General features: G+C 31.0%; 2 protein-coding genes across 5 annotated transcripts in view; one reads left to right on the forward strand and one right to left on the reverse strand.

Annotated features, from left to right (window-relative positions):
- Nucleotides 1-27,067, forward strand: part of mRpS16 (mitochondrial ribosomal protein S16) — a 121,960-nt gene that overhangs the window by 4,300 nt on the left and 90,593 nt on the right. The window lies entirely within an intron of this gene.
- Nucleotides 1,543-25,302, reverse strand: ReepB (Receptor expression enhancing protein B). Of its 4 annotated transcripts, none has more exons than XR_015837611.1 (5): nt 25,084-25,302; nt 24,772-25,004; nt 20,252-20,375; nt 8,776-8,851; nt 1,543-1,972 (listed from the first exon to the last, which is right to left on the reverse strand). XR_015837611.1 is itself a non-coding variant. In XM_088260878.1 (5 exons), exons 1-4 carry the CDS (start codon nt 25,211-25,213, stop codon nt 15,353-15,355), a joined length of 504 nt encoding a protein of 167 aa, XP_088117004.1. In that variant the 5' UTR covers nt 25,214-25,302; the 3' UTR covers nt 1,543-1,972; nt 15,321-15,352. The 4 variants fall into 4 exon arrangements, 3 of the variants coding, with proteins under 3 accessions (XP_088117004.1, XP_088116982.1, XP_088116991.1); XM_088260878.1 differs by lacking the exon at nt 8,776-8,851 and adding an exon at nt 15,321-15,369; XM_088260856.1 differs by lacking the exon at nt 8,776-8,851 and adding an exon at nt 15,529-15,605.

The following is a 27,067-nucleotide window of genomic DNA, read 5'->3' on the forward strand; positions in this document are numbered from 1 at the left end:
TAATGAAAAGGGAATATGAATGCCACAGACAATGACGGATTTAAGTTATCACTTAGCACATTGTTTGCGGGAAGTACTTTAAAGCGTCATAAATACTGTTGGTAGAGAGTGGGAAACGTTTAAAACCGTTCTATTTGCTTACTTTTCGTAGAGCACGAGAGATACCAAAAGAACATTGTGCAGATTGGAATTGAGTTTGCGGTTACTTGTGATGTAATCAATACCGAGGGTTGGGCGGCAGACTGAGTATAACTAGGGTCGGGATTGATGAAAAATACCACCCGATAACAATGTGTTAATACACCAACATTCACCATTCTGTCCATGATTAACTTAACTTAAGGAATTTGATGCATGCAAGTTCCTAATGCCATCTGTTGACATCTTTGTGAAGTAATTCACTCATTATTTTTTAAGTAGGCATCACCAGGGAAACTCCAATTTTGAGGACAAATCTGAAATTGTAAAAGGAGGAACCACATCATCATTATAGACATATCGCTCATCTGGTGCAATGATGGCGTAATCACACTTTTAGAAATATTACAGGAGATGCCATTCAGAAGTTGTAGCAACAGAAATGGCACTATTTTACTCAATCCTACAATGACACTCGCGCGATCTCGCAGCATTTCACCACAAAATCAATTCTGTCAATCTTTCGCACATTTTGACATACATCATTGTTGCACCAAATGAGCGATATAGAAATTGAAAGAAATAAAACACATATTTCGACAGATAATTTTAATAAATCTGTTAACAATATTACAGCGTTGATCTGAAATAATGTATTTACTGCGTGAAATAAGATTACAGCTAATTTAATGAAAAACACCTTCTCCGCAAGAAGAAATAAACTCGATAGATCTCACAACTTGTCATGACAGTACTAACTTACTTAATATTACATGTAAATTATCACACATGGATGAAGCTTCGTGAAAGCGTTGCAATAATTGGATATTTAACCATAAACAACGGTAATGTTTTGTTGAAATATCGTAAGCCAATTGCTATGAGCACCTTTAATCTGATTATATATAAAAATGAATAGAAAATATTTTTAAAAATACTCAAAAATCCGCTAAATTATGGGTTTGAAGAAAAATTTTATACGATTGGTTTAAATTTTAAAATTTCAAATGAAAAGATTATAAAAATACATGGTTCAACAGAGAAAAGTTATTCTTTTAAGGAATACACAATAAAGTTATACAATAGCATCGTGAACCTCAGTCAATTTATTTAATTTGTCAGTAAATAAAAACTTTTTAATGACTAACATCGTATAAAAATCACAATTTGAAAACCTGGTCAATTGTTTCAAATCCGGAATCGCACCGAGTGAAAATTTAAAGGCCACGTAAATTGAGGAATTTCCGGATACAAGTTCATTATTACAAAATTTGTTATCTGTATAAAAAAAAAAACTTACAAGAATCTTTCGGTAACTAATAATGATTATCCTTCTAATTGAGCAAACCAAAATAAAAGTTTTATTATTTTTTATTCATCTTATTTTGGTTATTTTTGTTTTAATAATATATTTTGGTTTGTGCCTTAGATGTAGGTAGGTTTTTCATCCAGATTGACTGCGAGAAATTATAAAGATATAAATTTTTTTATTATTTAATTAAATGTATTCTGTAAAAAGTGATGAATGAAAAAGAAACCCTGGTTTTGGTATTTTAATAGTACGATCGATGGGCACATACCACCCTACAAACCCTTTTGTTGCAGTAAATTTTGTTAAAGGTTTTAAGAGATTTGCGATGAAAGCTCAGTGAATGGATTACATAATATAATAAAATGGTACAGGTGCCGATGATTAAAATGGGTTCCGAAAAATATTTCTTATGCTATATGGGGGTGATAAACGTTGATTTTGCACTATAATTTCTTCTTCACGTGATACAGGATTGTCCTCAGTGTGATTTCTTATTAATTACATCGGACACCAGTTTGGTGGCTGAAAAAAAAAACAAAATTTATTATATTTTTACATTTTCAGATGGTCATAGCTTTCTGGGTCGTGCCATGTGTCATTAGTATCTTCTTCTTGCAGACATTTTAGGCGTACCCATTCAGCATACATCGTCAGTGCTGATGTATGCTACAATGTGATCCAAAATATTTACAAAAAGTCCCAACACCAAAACAACAAAAAAACATTTTAACACACTAAGGACGGGAAAGGTATTTTTACCCGTTCGGTCGATTGATCCTTAAGGATGGGAAGGGTATTTTTACCTTCTGCGCCGGCTTCCTTTCCAAATCAGAAATAAAGGAATTACATGTCTTAAGTCAGAGTTTCTTGGTTCGAACCCATTCAAGCACAATTTGATACCTATTTCTAATAATGAGCCGCTTAGGCTCACAGAAATAGTATGAAATTGAAATATTTGTGTAAATAATAAAAACACAAATATTTCACTTTTTTTAATTTTTTTTTATTTTATTTAATGTTTTTATATGAATATTATGTACCAATCTCTTTGTTAAGGTCTTAATTATAATTACATAATTTTCAATTCCCGTCGCCAGCGGTCTGCAGGCATAAAAATCACCCGCCCTAAGTGTGTTAAGAAAAATAAATTAGTAGTCGCATTGCAAAAGGTTTATTTCTGTATTAAAAATAATTTAAGTTCATTCCAGAAAATTCATTTTCTTTTAACTGACAAAATGAAATCCACCCTTTCCCAGAAAAAATATTGTAAATGCCAGTCATTTATCATTTAGTACACTTCAGAAGAATCCAAGGATACTCCGAGGATTGGTGCAAAGAACACAGTTTCTTTCTAGACCATGTACCATATTTATTAAGTAGATCTTTTAAAGAGAAATGGAACGATCTTTACATAAGTGCTGTTGGCGAATTTTCGCCGAAAAAGGGTCATTTTAGCAGATTACGTTCATGTTATAAAAATATATATCTAAATAACATATATGGCAAAGAAAACTTAAATAGTTTAATAATTTATTAAATGATTCATGAATTTTATTAATTTAAAAAATACATATATTTTTACTCTGCTATGATATTGTGTTTCGTCAAATGTAACCTTTTGCCATGTCACTACCAAAATATCTATAATGATATTTGACGTTTATTATAATTGTATGATATGAAAAAAAGGAATGACAATGTTGAATTGCGCACATTTAATTAAAAGCATTTTATTATTTTTTTATTATCAATGATAAGAAAATCCATTAAGATTTCTTATATGAAATATGCACATTTAAACAGAAAATTAAACAAATATTTACATAAAATCTTCATAAACGTAATTTCAGACGGACATAACATGTTTGTTTTACGAGTATTACTGGCAAAAAATGGTACTGAGTGATGTTTTAAGTGCTACATCATTAAACATTGAAAATTAATGTTTTGAAGTGAAAACATTCAAGCTTTCAAATTTATGAATAAATTTTTAACATTTTTCCCCAGTACAACGAAATAAGTAAACGAGTGACAGAATTTGCTATGATATTTTGCCTTTTTACCCAGGATTTATTTTATTTGATTTATTACATAAATCTTGCTTCATATATCCACACCAAAACTGTATAATATTCAATATAAAATTCGAAGTACGTGATAACTTCTTCATACAGGACATGAGAAGTGTTTGATGTTGGTCAATCCACCGAAATAAAGACAGACAAAAAATACTATTATGGTTTCATTAATTGATTGGGCAGTCACTTTGTGGTTATATTTATCCATTTTTAATTTAAATTTGGCTTGGGAAATGTCTTTATCAATTGCGTCACACATTTCGATGCATTCAGCATCATTTTCAAACACTGTATTATTTTTATTTAAACAGTATTTTAAAAATGACGCGGAATGCATCAAAACACATGTCACAGTTGGTTAGAAGAAATGCTGGTATTCACCAAGTGAAATTCAAAATATTGAAAATACTATTACGGTTGCAACGTTTCTTTTATTAATCCAAACCATCTCGGAAGACCTTTCTTAATTTTATCGATAATGGTTATTAGAACATTGCATTCTTTCCTTATTTCACCGTTCAAACATTTATCATACACCGTTTTACTGCATATTCGTCTAAGATTACATTCAGTCTACTTTCATCCTTCTTTCTCCAGCTTAATCTTTCACTTCCATACAATAGATCCATGAGTTGGTACCAGAACTCCATTCTCAAGTGCAAAATTCACTATGTTCCCAGCATTCGTTCTCTTTCCTTATATTTATCAATAGTTCGTAGTATTAAATAGTTATTATAGATAAATTGTAGGAAAACTTTATATGACAATGTTGACAAATCATATATTTTTTTTAAATCTAACAGTTTTTTAATTATAACTGCGAAAACGGTGAATCAAGCGACTAATTTTATACGAACCAAAAGATAAAACGGAGGGTGAAATATACCAATTTTTGGTAAAAAAAAAAAAAACCCTGTATTTCTAATTTTCACACTGTAAATACATAGATTTCAAATTTTGTTAAATCGACATGTTACATAAACGATGACGAAACAGATCATTCAAATCAATTATCCATTCGCCAGTAATGGCAGTGCATCATTAAAATATATTCGAGCCGTGCCAAAATTAAAAATACTTTATTGCTAGATCCGGACTGTGATCTTCAAAGAAAAAATGTTGGCAAATAATGAGAAAACATCAGGAAAGGGAATCTCGGGGAGAAATTAATCTCAGAAACAGTAATATGAGACGTGGGAGAATGAATCCATTAATCCTTTTATTTTACTGACTGACTTTACAAGTCATCATTTACATACATTTTTTGTCTATCCGCCTCCATACTGTAGTGATTAGCGCGCTAGGCTACCATGCTGGAGGTCCCGGGTTCGATTCCCAAGAGGGTCAAAATAAATATTAGTTATTTTTCAGTCTAATACTTGTTTAATATGACCCTGGACTGGTACCTGAAGCGGAAGGCTGATCACCTTTCCTTCGTGAGTTGAAGAGCAAGATAACATTACTTCTATACAATGCAGTGCCCTATGCACCATTGGGGTGCGGATAAGAGTTAGACAGATTACATGTCATCACATTGTCTCTAGAAATCAGCGTCGAGATTATGTATGCTCTATAGCAGGCATGTCAAACTTTATCCACTTTTCATATAGGAAGCATGTTCACCTTGTGAACATGCTTCCTATATTTAAAAATTCTTGCACCTGTTCCAGGGATTCATTATTTACGATAATTACTTAAATATATATACATATATATATATATATATATATATATATATATATATATATATATATATATATACATATACACATACATACATACATACATACATACATACATACATACATACATACATACATACATACATACATACATACATACATACTTACATACTTACATACATACATACATACATACATACATACATACATACATACATACATACATACATACATACATACATACATACATACATACATACATACATACATACATACATACATACATACATACATACATACATACATACATACATACATACATACATACATACATACATACATACATACATACATACATACATACATACATACATACATACATACATACATACATACATACATACATACATACATACATACATACATACATACATACATACATACATATATATATATATATATATATATATATATATATATATATATATATATATATATATATATATATATATGTATATAATGATTTTTCGATAAAGCCTGACGCCACAGTACTGCACAAATAAATAAATAAAAATATCCGTTGAACCTTTAAGACTAGATTAGACGTGAAACTTGTACAAAATTATCTCCTTATCAGTCTGTCCCAATAACTGTCAATCATAAAATACTAACGGCTATGTAACTGAATAATAACTCAATGATAATGTAGACTGCCACCCATAAAGAGAACTGACGGAATAAAACTGTCAGGCGCACCGATACACCCACAGAATTTGTACTATGCATGTAATGTATGTAACATATTAAAAATCACAGAAAATGGATAAGCTACACTTACAGGCTAAAACTTTGCAGACACTATAACAAACTCCAATGTAATCTTTTGTATGGTATTATAAAAGTACAGTGGAATCTCAGGTTACAAACAATTTGGGCTACAATAGAAAATACTCAATTCCCAAACAGAATTTTGATTTCATATTATTTTTTGACATCTCATCAAAGATGAAGAAGAATATGAAAGTCTGGGAATTTACGGGGCTGATGACTGTCATAGGCTGGTTTAAGTGATCACTTTACACACGTGTAACATTCACCAATTTTACCCATTATTGACAATCACACTACTCAAATTCCAGTAGTGTGGTTGTCAATAATAAGTAGAATTGGTGAATGTTACACGTGTGTAAAGTGATTACTTAAACCAGCTTATGACGGTCGTCAGCCCCGTAAATGCCCAGACTTCCATATTCTTCTTCATCTTTGATGAGATGTCAAAAAATAATATCAAAATAACTCCTGTAATTGGAGATAATCCAGATTTTGTGAAGAAGTACTTGGACACACTTAAAATGTTGTGAATTTTGATTTAGTTAATACAGATTTTTCTTTGTCATCAATCCTATTGTTTGTAATTCGGAACATTCCTAGTCCAAAGTTCCACTGCACAGTAAATGCTGTATCTATCGCCATACGACAAAGCTAACAATGCTTTTAAAATACAAGACACTGTATGTATTCATCAATACGGACACACGTTCCCCACATTGAGCCGTTACCATTGCACAGAGTCTGAATGAGATGATCTACATACGTGCTATAACAAACCAGCTTTTTTCATCCTATTCTGTAGTCTTGCCAATTGCTCCTTCAATTCCAAGTCTTCCTTTCCTAGCACTATTGAAATATTTTGGTAAGATTTGTGCGTGCCCTTTGCAACTCTAAAATAACACATTCAAACCTTCTATTTTCCTCGGCAGGGCAAATTATCAAGTCACCTCACACAGAGGTTGAAGTTTTCATTACATTATTCATTGCTTATTAAATTATTTATCATTATTTATCAAAATTTTAAAAAGAATGTTATTATAGTTTGTCCGCCTCCGTAGTGTAATGGTCAGCACGCTCGGCTACCGTTCTGGAGGTCCCGGGTTCGATTCCCAGGGGGGGTAAAATAAATATAAGTGATTTTTTCACTGTAATATTTATTCAATATTACCCTGGACTGGTACCTGAAGCGGAGGGCTGATCACCTTTCCTTCATGTGTAAACGATCAAGATAACACTGCGTTTATATGACGCAGTGCCCTATGCACCATTGGGGTGCGGATAAGGGTTTTATTATTACATTATTATAGTACAATATTATTCTTAACCCTTTCTGGTCCCCCAAAAAAAAAAAGTAGGTAGACAGTTACATTCCAATTGGAAAAAAAAGTATTTGTACTCTGCTCCACATACTATTTTAATAGATACATGGGACAAAAATGTGAGCTTGCATTTTAAATAAATAATACTAATGATGAAAAATCGAATAACATCCGACATGGGACCTAAGAGGACAAAATCGATGTCGAATGAGATTCGACATTGGATCGGTAAGGGTTAAAAAATTTGCAGCTTTACCTTATATGTGAGTATTATTTTTATTAAGGCCCAGCATTCGTTAAGTTACAAGTTAATTTTCTCTAAATTCAGGTAACATTTTACATAATTGTTTTATTTTTTAAACACTGTTTTTGCATTGAAAAAGTAAGTTTTTCTTATTTAAATAATTATATGGTTTTAAAAAGAAAAGAGTTATTGAAAGGTAAGGATTTGAAAAAATATACAAAAATATTTTTCTATATATATTCTAAAAGACCAAAATACCCAATATACATTCTTCAAAAAAATTGGGCATGAAAAGACATGTCGCTCACTCCTTTCAACAACGTCATAAATCAAAAACTTTTTTCAAAATCAAAAAAACGTTTTAAAAGTTTAAGAATATAATGGAATGTATTCAAAATAAATATCAAGCCACTTATTGAACTTTTTACTGTGCAACAGATCATTTTAGGTAAAACCTGAAGGATTTTTCTGAAAAATATTAAGTAAATTTAAAAACAAAAAAATTAACAATACCCTTTCTTCAAAATGCAAAAACAACACTTTCTGCCCTGTAGCGGTTAAATATTAAGTTAAAATTATGCCACTTCTGCTGGGATATAAGTACATTTTCTGGGCATTCCGAAAACATGCACAGCTAAAAATTGACGATTTTCAATATATATGACGTTGTTGAAAGGAGTGAGCGATGTAACCTCTCTAGGGGAATGAATGCAAATTAACGAATGCTAGATCTTAATTGATTCTGCAGTCACTTTGTGGAAGAAATTATGTGGATAAAAAAATTAGTATCAAATATTAATTAAAATCCCTATGTGTATTAACAAATAAAACGTGGGTAAACTGGTAAAAAATCTTTAACACTAAAATACCTGTTTTAATAATCTGTGTTATTTAAAACTTTTAGCCTGAATAAAATACCCGCTATTAAACTCAAAATCGAATTTACTTTTAAAACATTTCATACTACTTAGTGTATTTTGCCAGTTTATAGAAAGTTGAAAACTTTCTGATACCGCATCATTAAGTCAAAATTGCATATTATCGAGTTTTTTGCCAGTACACCCACAAAATAATGTTAAAAACAGTTAAATTCTATGTTACCAAATTATGACGTTTATAATGTTCTACATACATCTAAAAATTAATCAAAATTATATCGAAACAAGGATACCTTTCGGGAGTGGGAATTTTGGGAAGGGAAGGTAGCGGTTGGAAATAAGGTTAATTTTCACCACACAAGCAAACATCTGAAAATTAACAAGCATAGCATTTAAAAATAAATCTGGGGAAAAACAATATCGTCGCCTAGGTCAACACAATGCAGATTGGAGACTTGGAGCTGATACCAGCTGTCTAAACAGCCTCCAAATACAAATAAATGCAATCTCTTGAAGAAATTGTTTAGTTAGTGCATTGTATCTGTTTTGCTTATCTAAGTTCAGGGATCAGAAAAATACTATCTATGGCAAACAATACATATTATACTGGGTCCATACAGTAGTAAACTAATAAAAGAGTTATGTAACTATATATTAATACATATTATAGGTGTCTCGACTTGAGACAGAATATCTATCGTTTTTATACAAAAGAAGATAAAAGTGTGAGCATTCCAGGGTTTACGGCCTGGCATTTGGCTGGCTTAACTTTTCACTCCCGGTGATATGTATTTACTACAACTCGACTTTAAACATGATAATATCAATATAAAATACAATAGATACGGGCTCAGAATGTTTGTATTCCTCCGTAATATAATTAAGTATTACATCAAAGTATTATAATATAAAGTAATTCATTTGCAGCGCCGGAAAGAAACAATCCGTGAAAAAATCGGGGATAAATTCACCAAAACATAATATTTTTCAGTGTGTGTATGCGTGCTGTGCTTTGCGTACACGCGCACATCGTAGCGTGTGTAGTGGCGCGCAGGTCGTCCTCTGCGGCGGTTGTGTCGCTACGCCAGCTATTGCGGCTACTAGCGATGTATTTTATTTCTCATTTTCAGATACTTACTTCAAAACTAACGTTACAAATTTGTTACATTTCAACTAAGCAACATTTACGAATATTCATATTTTTAAATCACATTTTCATATGGTGTACAAAATACATATCACCATCGCCTATGGTAGTTTTTAGCACAGTAAGAGAAAGGTTAAGTGATCATTTGATACACTTTTGTGACGTTCACCATTCTGGCTATTATAAAACATCCACGTTGCATTAATTATTTAAAAGATGTATATATGCAGTGATTTTACACTCTAAGATTTATTTAATACTACCCTTGACTGGTCCCTGAAGCGCAAGAGTGATTACCCTGCCTTCATGTAAGTAAAAATCAAGATAACACTGCGTCAATATGCTGCAGTGCCCTATGCACTATTGGGTCCGGATAAGGGTTAAAAGAAGAATATATGCACATATGTTGGATTCCTTCAGTTTAAGAAATAGTGATACTTACCCATGTGAAATTTAAATTAACAATGACAAAATTAAGAAAAGGCGGCAAAAACAAGGTGATTTATATCGTAGTCATACAGGAGAAAGTGACCAAGTGCATTTTTTTACAAAAACGTGATCATTGACTATTTGATATCTTACTAGCTTAATATTGCCCTGAAAAAATCCCAAAGGATTTTAACCTTGGAAGTATAATATATTGACTTGTTAAAAATGACTAACTGCATTGGTGTTTATTTTCTTGCCAAGCAAGAGTGACTTAAATGGCCCTCCTGAACATTTTACGTTTTGGTAGTTGGTCACTTTCTCCTGTACGACTACGATATCAAAATTAATATTATTATTGATGAGTTTGAATATATCTAGAGCATGGCGGGTTAGAAAGGCGATTTCTGAATGTTATCGAACCAATTAAAACGGGCAAAAGATTCTGCATCGAAGTGTACATACAGAAACACACATGAAAGTTGAAAAGTAGTTCATGCGTGCCACCAATCACAAGAATGTTAGTAAAAAATCAGGTCAAGTGAAAGCATTTTATAATACAAATAATAAATAAATAAATAATGTGAAAATTAATTTAATAAAAATAAGCGCATATTTTAAAATAACACTATTCAACATTTCAACAGATAGGATGTTTAAAATTAACCCTTTGACTGATGAGTTATAACGAAGACTTTATTTGTAAAAAGAGCCAGGTATTTATTGTAAATATATGATATTGTCCACCTCCGTAGTGTAATGGTCAGCACGCTCGGCTACCGTTCTAGAGGTCCCGGGTTCGATTCCCAAGGGGGGTAAAATAAATATATATTTTTTTAAATATTTATTTAATACTACCCTGGACTGATACCTGAAGCTGAGGGCTGATCACCTTTCCTTCATGTGTAAACGATCAAGATAACACTGCGTTTATATGACGCAGTGCCCTATGCACCATTGGGTGCGGATGAGGGTTTTATTATTATATTATTATTTGATATTAACATATTTTTTGCGGGAAACGCGTCTTTTGCATAGCGTTGATGGAGAGCGGGAGACGCTTATAAGCATTCTATTTTTTTACTTTTGGAAAGTGCGCTTGACACCAAAAAACATTGTACAGAATTGTTGGGTAATATATCCAAAATTAAACACGGTTAATGGATTGAATTCTACTTTAATTACATATTTGATATGTGACGCGTTTCGTCTTTTTAAGACATTATCAAACACTGACCAATCAGTCTGTCAGTGTTTGATAATGTCTTAAGAAGACGAAACGCGTCACACATCATATATGTAAATAAAGTAGAATTCAATCCATTAACCGTGTTTAATTTTGGATATATTACCCAACAATTTAACATGGAATTGTCTGCAGTAAAAATAAATAACATTGTACAAATCGGAATTGGGTTTGCGGTTATCACACTGCATTTGTTTTTGTTCACGTCTTGAAATTTGTTAAATGTTTTTACAAGATAAATATTAAACAGCCGAAATATACTAATGGAAAAAGCAAAATCAGTAATTAATTCCATTATTTCATAATACAAATTTTTAAAAAATTTGATAATTTTATCTGTACATTAAAATATTAAATTATATTAGTAACCAAATCTAAAAATGTAAAAATACAAGTTAGTTTAATCAGAAATCTATTTGTATTAGTCTTATTTCTTGTAATGACAAATTTTAACAGCTGTTAAATTTAAACAGGAGCATGCAGAATAGCCACCGTATTACTGTTAAATTAATAGATTAGTGTGGTTGGAAACGTGCATGATATATTATGAGGTAGATAATGATGTTACGTGTATGTTAGTTAGCCTGCTTATGTGTTTTATGTTCATACTTAAACCGATTATTACGCAAGTAAATGCACTTTTAGCACATTCAATAAAAATGTTGCAAAATCACATATCCCTGATTGGCGGAAAGTTACGAATTTATCATTATTACTTTATTACAAATTGTTTTTAAATGACTATTACTTAAAGAAAAAAACAAGTTTATAAATAAAATTACCATAACCAAATGAAATCCGAAATGTGGAATATTGAACAATTGCAATATATATTTTAATGTCTTAAATGTTTTTCGCACATACTTTGTGGTACATTTTATAAACTTTATAGAATAAAATAAAAACTTTCCTCTCCAACCGGTTTCCACAAGAACCTTGTCATTATCAGGGTTAAACATGTACTAAGAGTGACACATCGCTCGCTCCTTTCAACAACGTCATATATCAAAAATTGCCAAAATTCAGTTGTGCATGTTTTTGGAATGCCCAGAAAATGTACTATATCCCAGCAAAAGCGGCATATTTTTTTTAAATAAACTAAATATTTTTCAAATGGACACAGTATGTTGCACAGTAAAAAGTTCAATAAGTGGCTTGATTTTAATGCATTTTATTGTATTTTTAAACTTTAAAAACGATCTCCTGAAAAATCAAGTTTTTCGATATATGACGTTGTTGAAAGGAGTGAGCGACATGTACTAAGAGTCACCTGACGATGATAAGGTTCTTGTCGAAACCTATTGGAGAAAAAATGTACCAGTAAAAAAGTGGTTAAAAACAAAGTCGTTTCATTTTACAAAGTTTATATTTGGATGATTTATGGAAATCTCTGCATTATGGAAATTTCCGGTCGTGGGCTAGCTTAACACATTGTTTGCGGGAAACGCTTAAATGCATCTTTTACATACTATTGGTAGAGAGCAGGAGACGCTTATTAAGATTCTATTTGCTTACTTTTGGTAGAGCGCGGTGACACTAAAAAACATTGTACGGATCGGAATCGGGTTTGCGGTTACTTGTGATTAGTAGACGACCCTAATTACTATAATATATTGAAAATTTCCAGTATGGAGAACACGGTAAGGCTGTTTTATAGGTCACTGTGAACTGAAAAGGCAGTGGCGGGCCGCCAAAAATTAAAATAGTAAGAATTTATTTAGAATCATCAAATCCTTGTCGTAACCCTTGTCATCATAATCCTTGTCCGTGACATTCATCAATAAAAAACATGGCGGCCAAAACCGGATTCACTGGACCATGGACACATTTATGGAGAAAATAAAATGAAAAATATTACAACTTTGAACCAAAAAATTAACAACATGTGAAGGGGTAAATTGAGAAAGACATGATGAAACATAGAGAAAACAATCATTGATCGGATGCGGTATTCCTGCGAGTTAGCTTGTTAGGATGAACGAGATAAAGAAAGAGGAATAGCCTGAGAGAGGAACATCGTCAGGGTAAACTTTTCGTGATATCATGTGGCGTTAGCTTAATAATTAGGAGTAGATGAATAAACTGCCCAACAACAATGTGTTAATTGTTAACTTTTTGCACTGCAACATTTGCCATTCTGCTCATGATTTATGTCACCTTGATACTTGGAACTTGTATATTACAGCAAAACCCTCTAAAATATGGAGATAGGTACTGTGTTATAGGAGGGAACGATATAGAGGGTTTATGTTTTTAAATTGTATTGTCCGCCTCCGTAGTGTAATGGTCAGCACGCTCGGCTACCGTTCTGGAGGTCCCGGGTTCGATTCCCAAGGGGGGTAAAATAAATATAAGTGATTTTTTCACTGTCATATTTATTCAATATTACCCTGGACTGGTACCTGAAGCGGAGGGCTGATCACCTTTCCTTCATGTGTAAACGATCAACAAAACACTGCGTTTATATGACGCAGTGCCCTATGCACCATTGGGGTGCGGATGAGGGTTTTATTATTATTATTATTATTTTAGTCTTGATTGGCTCATTCCAGTCATTTCCGCTGGTTAAAATGTAGAAATACAATTTTAAACATTACCCTCTTATAACATTCCCTCCGATAACGCGGTACCTCTCTCAACGTTATAGCGGGGTTTACTGTGTTGAATCTGAGACATCTCTGATGGTATCTAATAGCCAATGACCATTTACGGAGCGGACAAATTGGCTGATATTTTTACAAAATGGTTTATTTAAAACATTTAAGAGTTTTGAAAGTAGAAAATCAGAATTAATCACAGAAACAAGTTAATTGGTTTATTCGACATAGAATAGGAATTTCACAGCCCATTAAAACATCGATCGAAGCAATTATATATTTTAATTTCATTAATTGATTTGGCAGCCACATTGTAGAAAAGTAATGTCAATTAATTTTTATTTCATTTTTACTTGGTAAATTCCAAAACCTCTATTCCAAAAGTGGTATTTACCAGCAAAATTGAATTAAAAAGACTTTTTTTTCTTCACATGTTAGTTATATTATGGCTACTGTTAAATTATTAGGATCATATATCTGATTCTGTTTTTGCACGGTGGATATATTTTAGAGAATGTGTAAAAAAAATGTACATTTGAAAAGTTCAATGGTGAACATTTTCAATAGTGTTGTGTGTAAAAAAATACACTGAAGTATAAAGTTGATCACAGGTGATTCTACACTTAAATATTACCCTAGACTGGTTCCTGAAGCGCAGTAGTGATCACCTTGCCTTTATGTAAGTAACAATCAAGATAAAACTGTCAATACAATGCAGTGCCCTATGCACCATTGGTTGCGGATAAGGTTTAGAAGAAAAGATTCTTTAGATTAGAATTTTACTGTAAAAAAAAAATTTTAAAATTTATTATTAGATTAAAACCAATATTTTTAGCTTTTCCACTTTTTTATTTGACCAGCGACCGGGTTTTGTCGTTACCGACATCATCAGACTGGACCAGTCTGATGATGTCGGTAACGACGAAACCCGGTCGCTGGTCAAATAAAAAAGTGGAAAAGCTAAAAATATTGGTTTTAATCTAATAATAAATTAAAAATGCAATTCCATCACGAAGTGTCAGTGGATAATATAAATCTATTAAAATTTTAAAAATCCAGGCTTACTAAAATGCATAAGTGAATTTTGCAAATTGAAATTATAAATAAAAAAAAAATTGAGTTTAGATCTAAAGTACTTTGTATGTTTATATTAAAACAGATAAGAGTTAAAAAAAGAAAAAAAAGACACAAAGTGTGATCGATGAACGATAAAGAGTGTGTTATATTACAATACCACAAAGTTAACAATGCTTTTAATACACAAAATACAAAAAAGGATATTTGCTTTGTTTTCTTAGACTGCTGTTATATGTCGTTATATGACCGTGCAAAAACAGAATCAGCCGTATGACGCGTAATCATCTGGCAAGTGCAAGCGACAGATTATGTCACGGCGGGCAAACTGACGCAATCATTGCCTACCTTGAGTCGGACTGTCGGGTTGCCGCGACACTTCAATCATCTTTGGACGCTGGACAACAAAACACGGGTAAGACATTTGCGGTCGGGTCACAGGATTTCATGCGATCGGACAATATTCCACATTTACAGACACGGGGGGGAAAAAATCAAATAAACCATCAATCTGATTTGGAAACCAACGCTTAAAATTATAAATCGGATACTCAACTATTCCTCAATCCTTCTGCTCTTTCGTTTTTGTATTTTTACCGTCGCGATTTAGGAGATCATTGATATAGTTAAACGCTGCACACATGGAAACCAAAAACATTCAATTAATTTAAATAACTCTACTCTTTTCATTCAAGTTAGAATAAGTAGAATAAAATAAAGTCTCTTGCAGTCAGTATTGATATACCAGTATCGTAAAAACTTTAAATAAAATGAGAAAACATATATCGCTCACTCCTTTCAACATCATAAATCAAAAAACTTGATTTTTCAAGAGATCGTTTTTAAAGCGTAAAAATATAATAAAATGTATTAAAAATACATATCAAGCAACTTTTTACTGTGCAACAGATCTTTTTAGGTAAAACCTGACTGTTTTTTCTCCATTTGAAAAATATTTAGTATATTTAAAAAATAATTAAACAATACCTTTTCTTCAACATGCAAAAACAACACTTTCTGCCCTGTAGCGGGTAAATATTAAGTTAAAAATATGTCTCTTGCTGGAATATAGTACATTTTCTGGGCATTCCGAAAACATGCGCAACTGAAAATTGACGATTTTTGATTTATGACGGCCTTGAAAGGAATGAGAGATACGTCCTACCCGATATGGTTTACGTTTGACGTATTTATACGTCTTTTCCGGTCAACAGGTTAATTGGACCCAAATAATATGGAATAAAAACAAATTTAAATATATATATATATATATATATATATATATATATATATATATATATATATATATATATATATATATATATATACATATATATATATATCCTTCATAAATTTAAATATATATATATATATATATATATATATATATATATATATTTAAATTTATGAAGGACAGGTCATCAGCAACCGGCTGATGACCTATCCTTCATGTGTAAACGATCAAGATAACACTGCATTTATATGAAGCAGTGCCCTATGCACCATTGGGGTGCGGATAAGAGCTTAAAAAAATGTATCTATATATATATATATATATATATATATATATATATATATATATATATATATATCGAAAAATCATTATATACATGTTATATATACATATTATGGGTTATTCCTTTAAAAAAAAAATATATATATAAATATATATATATATATATATATATATATATATATATATATATATATATATATATATATATATATATATATATATATATATATATATATATATATATATATATATATATATATATATATATATATATATATATATATATATATATATATATATATATATATATATATATATATATATATATATATATATATATATATATATATATATATATATATATATATATATATATATATATATATATATATATATATATATATATATATATATATATATATATATATATATATATATATATATATATATATATATATATATATATATATATATATATATATATATATATATATATATATATATATATATATATATATATATATATATATATATATATATATATATATATATATATATATATATATATATATATATATATATATATATATATATATATATATATATATATATATATATATATATATATATATATATATATATATATATATATATATATATATATATATATATATATATATATATATATATATATATATATATATATATATATATATAGATACATTTTTTTAAGCTCTTAAAAATGTGGTATTTATAATTTCTTGTTGAGTTGTTTTTTTTTTTTTTTGGTTGATAAGTGTAAAAATGTGTAGAATTATTTAAAATGTAGATGTCATTGCAATCTAGTCTCCAGATGAGCATATACACGACTTTAGCAGTATAAGTTGTGATAGCGCTGCTGATAAACTGAAATAGTGAAAAAGTGCATGCTTTCTAAACCCCGTGATAACATATCACCTATCGGGTAAAATTTTAAACTCTTTGGTAACAATCAGCCTCGCATTGGACTATATCGACGGCCCCTACGTAAAGTACTCTATCTGCAAATCTGTTACTTTACAGGAGAGAGCTTAGAAGATTTTTCAAACGTATTCTTTTTTATTGATTAACGGTTTAATCTGAAATTCTAAACTAGTATTAAACATTAAAAAACACGATAAAATAAGGTATTAAATCGTTTTAAAACTTTATGCTTTGTCAAAATTAAGTAGTTGGCATTTTAGGAGTTCAGTTCACTTGAAAATTCGATGTAGATAGCGTTTTATACGCCTGAAAACTAGGCGTAATTTATTTTATATATGTGTATATATATATATATATATATATATATATATATATATATATATATATATATATATATATATATATATATATATATATATTTTTTTTTTTTTTTTATATTTGTAGATAACGGCCAGTTCATAAAGTACACCAAATATCTCAAAATTGACAAAAATGTAGTTAGAGCACTTTACATAGGGCACGTCGATATTACAAAGTAAATCAATTTGTGTATGTATGCAAGCATGAATTTTATTTATTTTTAAAGAGAATCATAATTTCAATGTCCAATATCGAATGTTCATCTCCGCAATGGTGATCGTGTTTCGCCGTGCTGAAGGTCCCGGGTTCGATTCCCGGGGGAGTCAAAATACATATAAGTGATTTTCACTGTCATATTTGATTCTAATGTCACCCTGGACTGCTATGAGAAGCGCAGAACTGATCGTAATTAACGGTCAAGATAACACTGCCTCTATGTGATGCAGTGCCCTATGCGTCATTGGGTGTGGATAAAGGTAAAAAGAAGAAGAATATGATTTTAAACTTGCTTAAAACAAAATTTATGAAATTATTATTTATGGTTTAATATTTTAATGAATTTTCATGGAAAATCATTCCTTCAATCAATAGGCATATAATTTATCACTTGCATTCAATAAAATATAGAGAATTACATTTTAGCTCGATAAGAAATGTAATTTTTGAGTAACTTTTAAAGGAGATTAAATATCAGCATTAACAAGTCATTAACACCACAAGTGAAAGTCCAGAGCTAGTTTACTGTCATTTCTGAGTTTACAATGACTAAATGGATAATGTACATTGTACCCCTATCTTAAGACCATGACAAATACTGTATGATTAAATAAATACAATTCATGCTCAAAGACAATCTTTTCTTCATTAACCTTTCCCTACCGGTGATATGTATTTACTACAACTCAACTTTAAAAATGAGAATATCAATATAAAATATAATAGATAAGGGCTCAGAATTTTCGTATTCCTCCGTAATATAATTACGTATTACATGAAACTATTATAATATAAAGTTATTCATTTGCAGCAACAGATAAAAGTAATTTGTGAAAAAATCTGGGATAAAATCACCAAAACACCAACATTTCCCGGTGTGTGCGTGCGTGCCGTGCTTTGCATATACGTGCAAGTCGTCCGCGGCGGTTGTGTCGCTACGCTGGCTATTGCGGTTACTTACGATGTTTTTTACTTTTACAACTATGGTCAATATAAGCGACATTTAGGAATATTTAAAATTTCACATTTTTAAATCACATTTTCATATGGTGTACAAAATACATATCAGCATTTCACGAGGAAGTTTTTTAGCAATGCAAGGGAAAGGTTAATAATTTTAACACTTTCTTTTTGAGCTTATATCCGCACCCTGTTTGCCCATATGAGATGAAAACTTCCTGCATTATTGCAAACATTTGAAAAAAAAAGTGAATAACCCGCAAAGCTTCCACTTTTAGAGGCTTGTCTGCAGGTAAGATAGTAAGGATACAGAAGTTGGATGTGAAAAATCTATCACAAACAGTCAGACTAATTGAGAATAAATATTTCTTTAATTTATTTTACAAATTGGCGAGAATCGAAAGAAACATCTCTGAAACACTTGAAGTCCAAAATATCTATTGTTAGAAACATAAATGTAGATTTTCACGACTGCCGTTAACAGTCTATGATGTGTATCAGATAGATTATTCTATATAAACTTTGTTTTTCTGACATTTTAAACTTCGTGAAGGGACCATCTTCAGGGTGAAGTTGCTTAAAAGTTTTACTCAAATGAAGGTTGAAATGTCAAAAGAAAGAAAGTTAACACGAGATTACCTAGAAAATCACATAGCTGGTGTTAGTCTAAAATATTTGAAAATACATACAAATAAATTAATTAAAAGATGTCATTACACATACGCGCTTTTCCGCGCAAATAGTGTTGCGTGCGGCACACAAAAAGCGTGTGTTGTCAAAAGGGGTGTCCATATTCCCTTATTGCAGTAAAGCACATGGTACTTTATATAGTATATAAGATAGATAGAAAGAGGAATACAAGGATAAGGGAAGTATGCGAGATAAAAGATGTTGTTAGGTGGGGAAGGCAACGAAGGAGACAATGGTATGCGCGTGGGAGGAGAACGGAACCATCCAGACTCCCCCACATTGCATTGCAAGGCCAACACTAAGATAGACGTATTCCCGGGCAAACCATTAAAGAAATAGATTGACAGCTGGTAATCAACATTGTAGGTGTAATCCCTCTTAAACATAGACCACAAGGCCTACTACACCAAGCAGAAAAAGAAGAAAATGATCCACAGTCTTTCTTTGCAGTTTATCCCACATAATGGTGCGCAGAGCACTAATTGCGTGGTCAAGCGCGTATGTGATAAAAGACAGCTAATAATCAAATGATATTTGGTTGAAGCGCTTAGACGATTGTGCGTCGGAGACATACCTGAGTCGGCCAAGTCATCAATCTGGGACTCGTACTTGAGGAAGTACGGGCGGATGATTTTGCGGTAGATGAACAGAGATCCGTTCATCTCCGACGGGACAAAGCACCAGATTTGGAAGATGCACTGAAACAAAGAGGAAATATTAACGTAAGAACACAACGGCCAACATGACGGACAGTAATCAACATGGCAGCCACTTTGTGTTAACACATTTTGGATGGGTTTTTTTTACGACCGCTGGTGTAAAAAAAAACTGGGATTTGATAATTATGTACATATAGTTAAGACCTTTACAAAGAGATTGGTACATAATATTCATATAAAAGCATTAAATATGTAATTCCTTCTTTTCTGAGCTTGAAACGAGGCCGGCACAGAAGGTAAAATACCTTTCCCGTCCATAGTGTGTTAATATCTATCCATTTTTTATTTAACTTTAACTCGGTAAATACCACTATGTCCGCCTTCGTGGTGTAATGGCTAGCGTGTTTAGCGACCATGCAGGAGGTCCCGGGTTCGTCCGAGGTTCGGGTTGCAGGAGGTCCCGGGTTTAAATATATATTAGTGATTTTACAGTATAAATTTATTTAATATTACCCTGGACTTGTCTCTGATACGCAAGAGTGATCACTTTGCCTTCATGTGTTAACGTTTGAGATAACACTGCATTTATATGATGCATTGTCCTATGCACCATTGGGTGCAGAAGAAGGAGTACTATGATTAACAATTTTTGTGCATAATTTCTTTATACCCATTGTTGTTTATATTCCTTTTTTAATTTGTTTTTATCTCTTAAATAAATTTTTTAAAAACTGTTACTGTAATTTACTTGTTTTAAAAAAAAATCAACAAAGGTTATTTTTATATTAGTATTCAACACAGGCGATGCCTAATGAGCCAAAATACACATTTGTAATATCGACGGCCCCTTTGTAAAGTACTCTATCTGCAAATCTGTTACTTTACAGGAGAGAGCTTAGAAGATCTTTTCAACATATTTTTTTGAATTAATTAAGGGTTATCTGAAATTTTAACCTAATATTATACATTCAAATGTATGATAAAATAATGTTTTAAATCGTTTTAAAACTTTATGCTTTGTCAAAATTAAGTAGTTAGCGTTTTAGTTCAGTTCATTTCGAATATTCCATGTAGATAGCGTCTTATACGCCTGAAAACTAGGCGTATTTTTTGTTGTTTTATTTTTTTATTTTTAGATAATGGTCAGAGATAACATACACCAAATATCTCAAAATTGACAAAAATGTAGTTAGAGCACTTTAAGTAGGGCACGTCGATATGTAATATACTATACTTATAAATAAACAAATAAATACTTGATATTACTGTATGTATAAAAAAACAATCAAAGGACAGCCACAATTTGTGAGTTAAATTTTGATTGAGAAACTAAGAGAAAGATGTGTTTGTTGTGGTGTATTTCGAGCCAATAATCCCAGGAAAAAATCTGAGATAAAAATAATCATAATTTTCAATGTCTGTCAAAAGCTGAACATCGTTCAGTCAATAAATGAGGAGCATTTTCACAGTGTGAACTGTTGACAAAAATATATATTCTTACATTATTTTTCGACATCTAAACATAGATGAAGAAGAATATGGAAGTCTGGGCGTTTACAGGGCCTACAACCGTCATAGGCTGGTTGGTTTAAGTAATCACATTACACATGTCGCTCACTCCTTTCAAGAACGTCATAAATCAAAAAACTTGATTTTTCAGGAAAACATTTTTAAAGTTTAAAAATATAACACAATGTATTAAAAATAAATATCAACCCACTTACTGAACTTTTTACTGTGCAACAGATCTTTTTAGGTAAAACCTGAATATTTTTTCTCCATTTGAAAAATATTTAGTATATTTAAAAAAATAATTAAACAATACCTTTTCTTCAAAATGCAAAAACAACACTTTCTGCCCTGTAGCGGGTAAATATTAAGTTAAAAATATGCCGCTTTTGCTGGGATATAGTACATTTTCTGGGCATTACGAAAACATGCACAACTCAAAATTGTCGATTTTTGATTTATGACGTTCTTGAAAGGAGTGAGCGATGTGTAACATTCACCAATTCTACCCCTGATTGACAACCACACTACTCAAATTCTTCTCAACTTCTAGATATATTGAGCAAACTCGAAACACAGTGCTTGACTTCACAAGAGAAATCTATGATGGGATGAGGGAAGTTTTTACTAAGCAGAAACTCTTTCATTTGTATGTGAGGTCCGAATCCTGAATGTTTTCTAGCATTTCTCAATGTATGTGAATATAACATTGAGAAATGCTAGAAAACATCATTTTCATGTAAAAAAATAACTCCTGATTTAGAGATAATCAAGATTTGTGAACAACTATTTGGACACACTCAAAATGTTGTATTTATATTTTTCTTTTTTGCAGATTGCTGTTTTTTATATGTCGCAAGTTGTGCTAATTATTGTAGAAATGGATATGTAATAATTACATCATGTAAAAATAATAAAATCTGCATAAAACGATGAATAAATACAGGTGCAATGTAGGGTATGCAAAGGATATTGCGGTGTTAATTTGATTGTAATTTACACATAGGCAAAGTGACGAGTGCTTCAGTAATTAAAACATACCAAAACGGTGTATTATGCTTTAATGCAATCGATTCTGCAGTACGGAATTATAGGCTGGGGAGGAGCTTATAGGACAAATTTAAAATTACTCTCAATTATTCAAAAAAAGATTGCAAAAATAATTCTTAAAAAGTCCAGAACTTACCCTTCAAAATTAGTATTTGAAGAACTTAATGTAGCAACAATTGAAGAAATTTTTAATAAAGCCTCTATCTTACAAACTTTTAAAGAAAAAACAACTGAAGTGCAAAATTCACCTAACTCTAGATTTTCAAATAATTTAATGTTGCACAGATGTAAAACAACAGCAGCGTTAAATCATTATACATACGTAGGTAAATAATTTTTTTTAATAAACTTCCGAAAAACTTATAATCTATAAAAAATTATCAAACCTTTAAAATTAAATTTAAAAAACATATAAGACTCACCCCTACCTAGACTCCATACCAAGGATTATACATATTTTTTTAATTTACTTTGTAATGCAAAAAAAATTATAGTAAAACGAACTCCCTCTCTAAACACAAGTATCTACTTTATTAGAGGTAGAAACGTTATATTTGAAATGTTTTCTATATTTACCATCTATTTTGTATTGTTAACATATCGCTCACTCCTTTCAAGAAAGTCATAAATCAAAAAACGTGATTTTTCAGGAGAAGTTTTTTAAAGTTTAAAAATATAATGCAATTTATAAAAAAGAAATATCAAGCCACTTTTGAACTTTTTACTGTGCAACAGATATTTTTAGGTAAAACCTGAAGGTTTTTTCTCCGTTTGAAAAATATTTATTATATTTAAAAAAAAAATTAAACAAAACCTTTTCTTCAAAATGCAAAAACAACACTTTCTGCCCTGTAGCGGGTAAATATTAAGTTAAAAATATGCCTCTTTTGCTGGGATATAGTATCTTTTCTGGGCATTTCGAAAACATGCACAACTGAAAATTGACGATTTTTGATTTATGACGTTCTTGAAAGGAGTGAGCGATATGTATTTTGTAAAAAAAAATTAAATCAATAATAACTCCTGGACAGGTTAAATATACCATTTTTATTTTTTATTTTCATAATTCATCAATTTATCATTTATCATTCATTATCTGCATTTTCAATTATTCGAATGGGGTTCCAGTTCCATTAATCGGATAATCGGAGTTCTACTATACACTTGGGCCTCGTATAACACAGTTTTATATAACACGCATGTATAAATTGTGGCATATTTTTTGTATGCACATGTATTGTACACGCTTTTTATAACACGGTTTTAGAAAAATAAATGAATTAAATAATATGTTTGCTATTAAAAAAATTAAGTACATATTCATATAAACAATCTTAGATTATTTTTTTTGGAACGCAAACCATAATTTTGTATAAACTTCAAACCTTGTATAACACGGGTTTTTGTGGAACCATATAACCGTGTTATACGAGGCCCGAGTGTATATTAAAATTTAAATAAATAAAAAAATGTAAATATAAAAAATATCGGGTGATAAACGAAATATTATGCGGAGTATTTGTGAGAATAATGTTTTCGCTGTGAACTAGCAATTGATGTTTCAATAGGTTTGAATTCGAGTATTTTTAAACCTGTTTTAATGTTTTTTCGTCACGGCGTAATCGTAGATCGCCAAACCGCCAATTAACCTATGTACCCATTCCCATCGAATAATGTTACCTGTCATTTGTCATTCAATTAGGCGACATGACATAAGTGCTTTGATACAATTAGTAACAGTTTAAATTGAAGAATGATCGAGATATTGTGCAATGAAAATAATCCGCCCGGCCGGAATCGACGACCATGAATAAAATATGACGAATCAATAAAAAGGTGGATCGGAAATAGACAAAAAAAATTAATAAAAATTTACCTTGATCAACCAGTATAGAGGGAACCAGCTGACGAGGAAGTCCGAGAAGTATTCGACGATGGAGAATACGGCATACACCACCCAATATGTTAGCCATTTAGTATCGTCATCCTTTTGCGGTGACTCGATGGCTTTCATGGACACATACGCGGGATAGGCGAAACCGATCGTGTTGCATACCAACTCTGCTCCGTAACCGAACACCAAATATAAAGCTAAAAATCCAGAGAGGCCTGAAAAATAAATACCATGTAGTAACAGCTAAAAATAGAACAAAAAAGTCACAAAAAATGACAGTGCTTGAAGACCGACCGGCACATAAATATAGACGATCAACACCAGTTTTATTTTCCGCGAGATCGAGGTATTTCGTCCACGGCTTTGATTTGTCTTTAAGACTCTTGTCGATGATCTCCTTATACTCATTTACTTTGGCAGCCATTATGTATATTTTTATGGGGGTCGGCAAAAAAAAACGTAAAGCCCGGACACACAATACGGACCGTTGACGAACGAATTCTCGATAGACTTGATTTGACTTTAATTTTTCTGGATTTCGTTTCACTAATATGGTAGTTTCCGGTCAGTGGTGCCACGGGTAGAAACATTTCATGCTGCCATTTTATTATAGTGTCAACACAAATAAAGTACTTACTTTATTTCTTAAATGTTTTTCGCAGATACTTTGTGGCACATTTTATAAAGTTTACTTACTTTATCATTTTTATTTTATTTTATATATTCCATTTTGACAATTAATGTGAACCAAATGTGTCCAATTTCAAACTTCTGTGGTAATTTTTTATGTTTTGTTAAATTTTAAACATCAATAATAAGGAATTTAAAAAATTACTTTATTTAAGAATTTAGAAAAAAATCTGTTTATTTTCAAAACAGACGATTAAAGTAAAAGGCATTATGAAAATGGGATAAACCACGAATCACAATGGTTGTTCAAAATATATTGATTGCCGAAAAGTCTATAGACATCTTTTAATCACGTGAAGGCCGCATCAAATTGGTTTTGCAAAAAAGTTTTTGGAGAAAGTACGCCGGTAATTAAATCAATATTATTTAGACGGTGCTTTTGCGATGGGCGATGCACTAGTGACATCTATTGACTGGAAACGGAATCACAAACCAGGACATTAGTCTTGAGAGTTAAGATATGCCAGTTGGATACCATAAATACATATTTGTATATAACTATTTAATGGCAGCACTATTTGCTTTACATAAGAGCAACACATGTAATACTTAACATAGCTCATGTCGGAAATCTTGCTTCTTGACACTACTGACAACTAGCATTTTCAATATTTTTTTATCACATTGTTGTGTCTTAGATTATTAATATTTTCATTGCTTTGCAAAAATTATGAAATAAAATATATTGTGGGAAATTTAATGAATGTTGTACCCACCTTGATATCTTCTACTCCAATCTTTCAAAATTTAAAGCTAAATTGTTCGAAATCTTATAAACCTAAAAAAGTAATTCTATTCCCTGTCCTTTCCTTTTCTTCTTTTCCTGTCACTGTCATCTCCTTTTCTCTTCATCCCATCCTTGCTTCATGTCTCTTCCTTTATATAGACCTCTCTTATGTATAGTTGTGAAGAACTATAATTGGTACTCATGATTTTATTTTTTGTATTCTGTATGTATCATATATTGTAACTGTTGTTCTTCCTTCCAATAAAATATTGGACAGTGTGTGAATAATATTTTCTTTCTTTTCCATTTAACCAGACCGAGCCATAGAAACGCGTGGCCGGGTAAAGCTAGTGGTAAACAGATGATAAATAAGCATGAGATATGTCTAAAGAATTCAAGTGAATAATAAATTGTTGATAAGCAAAGTATTTTACCTGCAGCCTATGCAATCTCTAGTTGTGTATTTGAAATAGATATGTAATTATTGTATATAGGTATATACACTGGAGTTTATTAACCTCTATAGTAGTATATTATTTAATGAAAAAGTTGTACTCTGTAGACTTACTGTTGATATGCATATCAACACTCACGCTCCAGAGCTTTGAACTCCACCAAAAAAAAACATATTTAAAAATTAATTATTACGGTAATTTTTTATTATGATTTAATGTGGTCACAAAATTGTTTCGACAATCTTAATTTATTTTCTAGACATTTCTACTTTTACAATCTCAAAATTAATAACGCAGTTTTCTTCAATAAAGTGATTAAGCTCTTGTACTTGGAGAGGGACTTCCACTTGTTATTTATTGTAGAACTCCACCGACAAGACGCAAAAAGTCCTGTAGGTGGGTCTCT

Source organism: Brachycentrus maculatus, unplaced genomic scaffold (assembly GCF_059751285.1).
Source record: "Brachycentrus maculatus isolate JH-2025_06_01 unplaced genomic scaffold, ASM5975128v1 h1tg000008l, whole genome shotgun sequence".
NCBI classification, from domain to species: Eukaryota; Metazoa; Arthropoda; class Insecta; order Trichoptera; family Brachycentridae; genus Brachycentrus; species Brachycentrus maculatus.

Excerpts from the sequence above, each read along its gene's own strand:
- ReepB (XM_088260856.1), bottom strand. The coding sequence starts at position 25,213 with ATGGCTGCCAAAGTAAATGAGTATAAGGAGATCATCGACAAGAGTCTT. Across the intron at positions 20,376-24,771 it reads CTCTATACTGGTTGATCAAG|TGCATCTTCCAAATCTGGTG; the intron begins GTAAATTTTTAT and ends TCTTTGTTTCAG. Across the intron at positions 15,606-20,251 it reads TGATGACTTGGCCGACTCAG|CGTTTAACTATATCAATGAT; the intron begins GTATGTCTCCGA and ends CCATGTGTGCAG.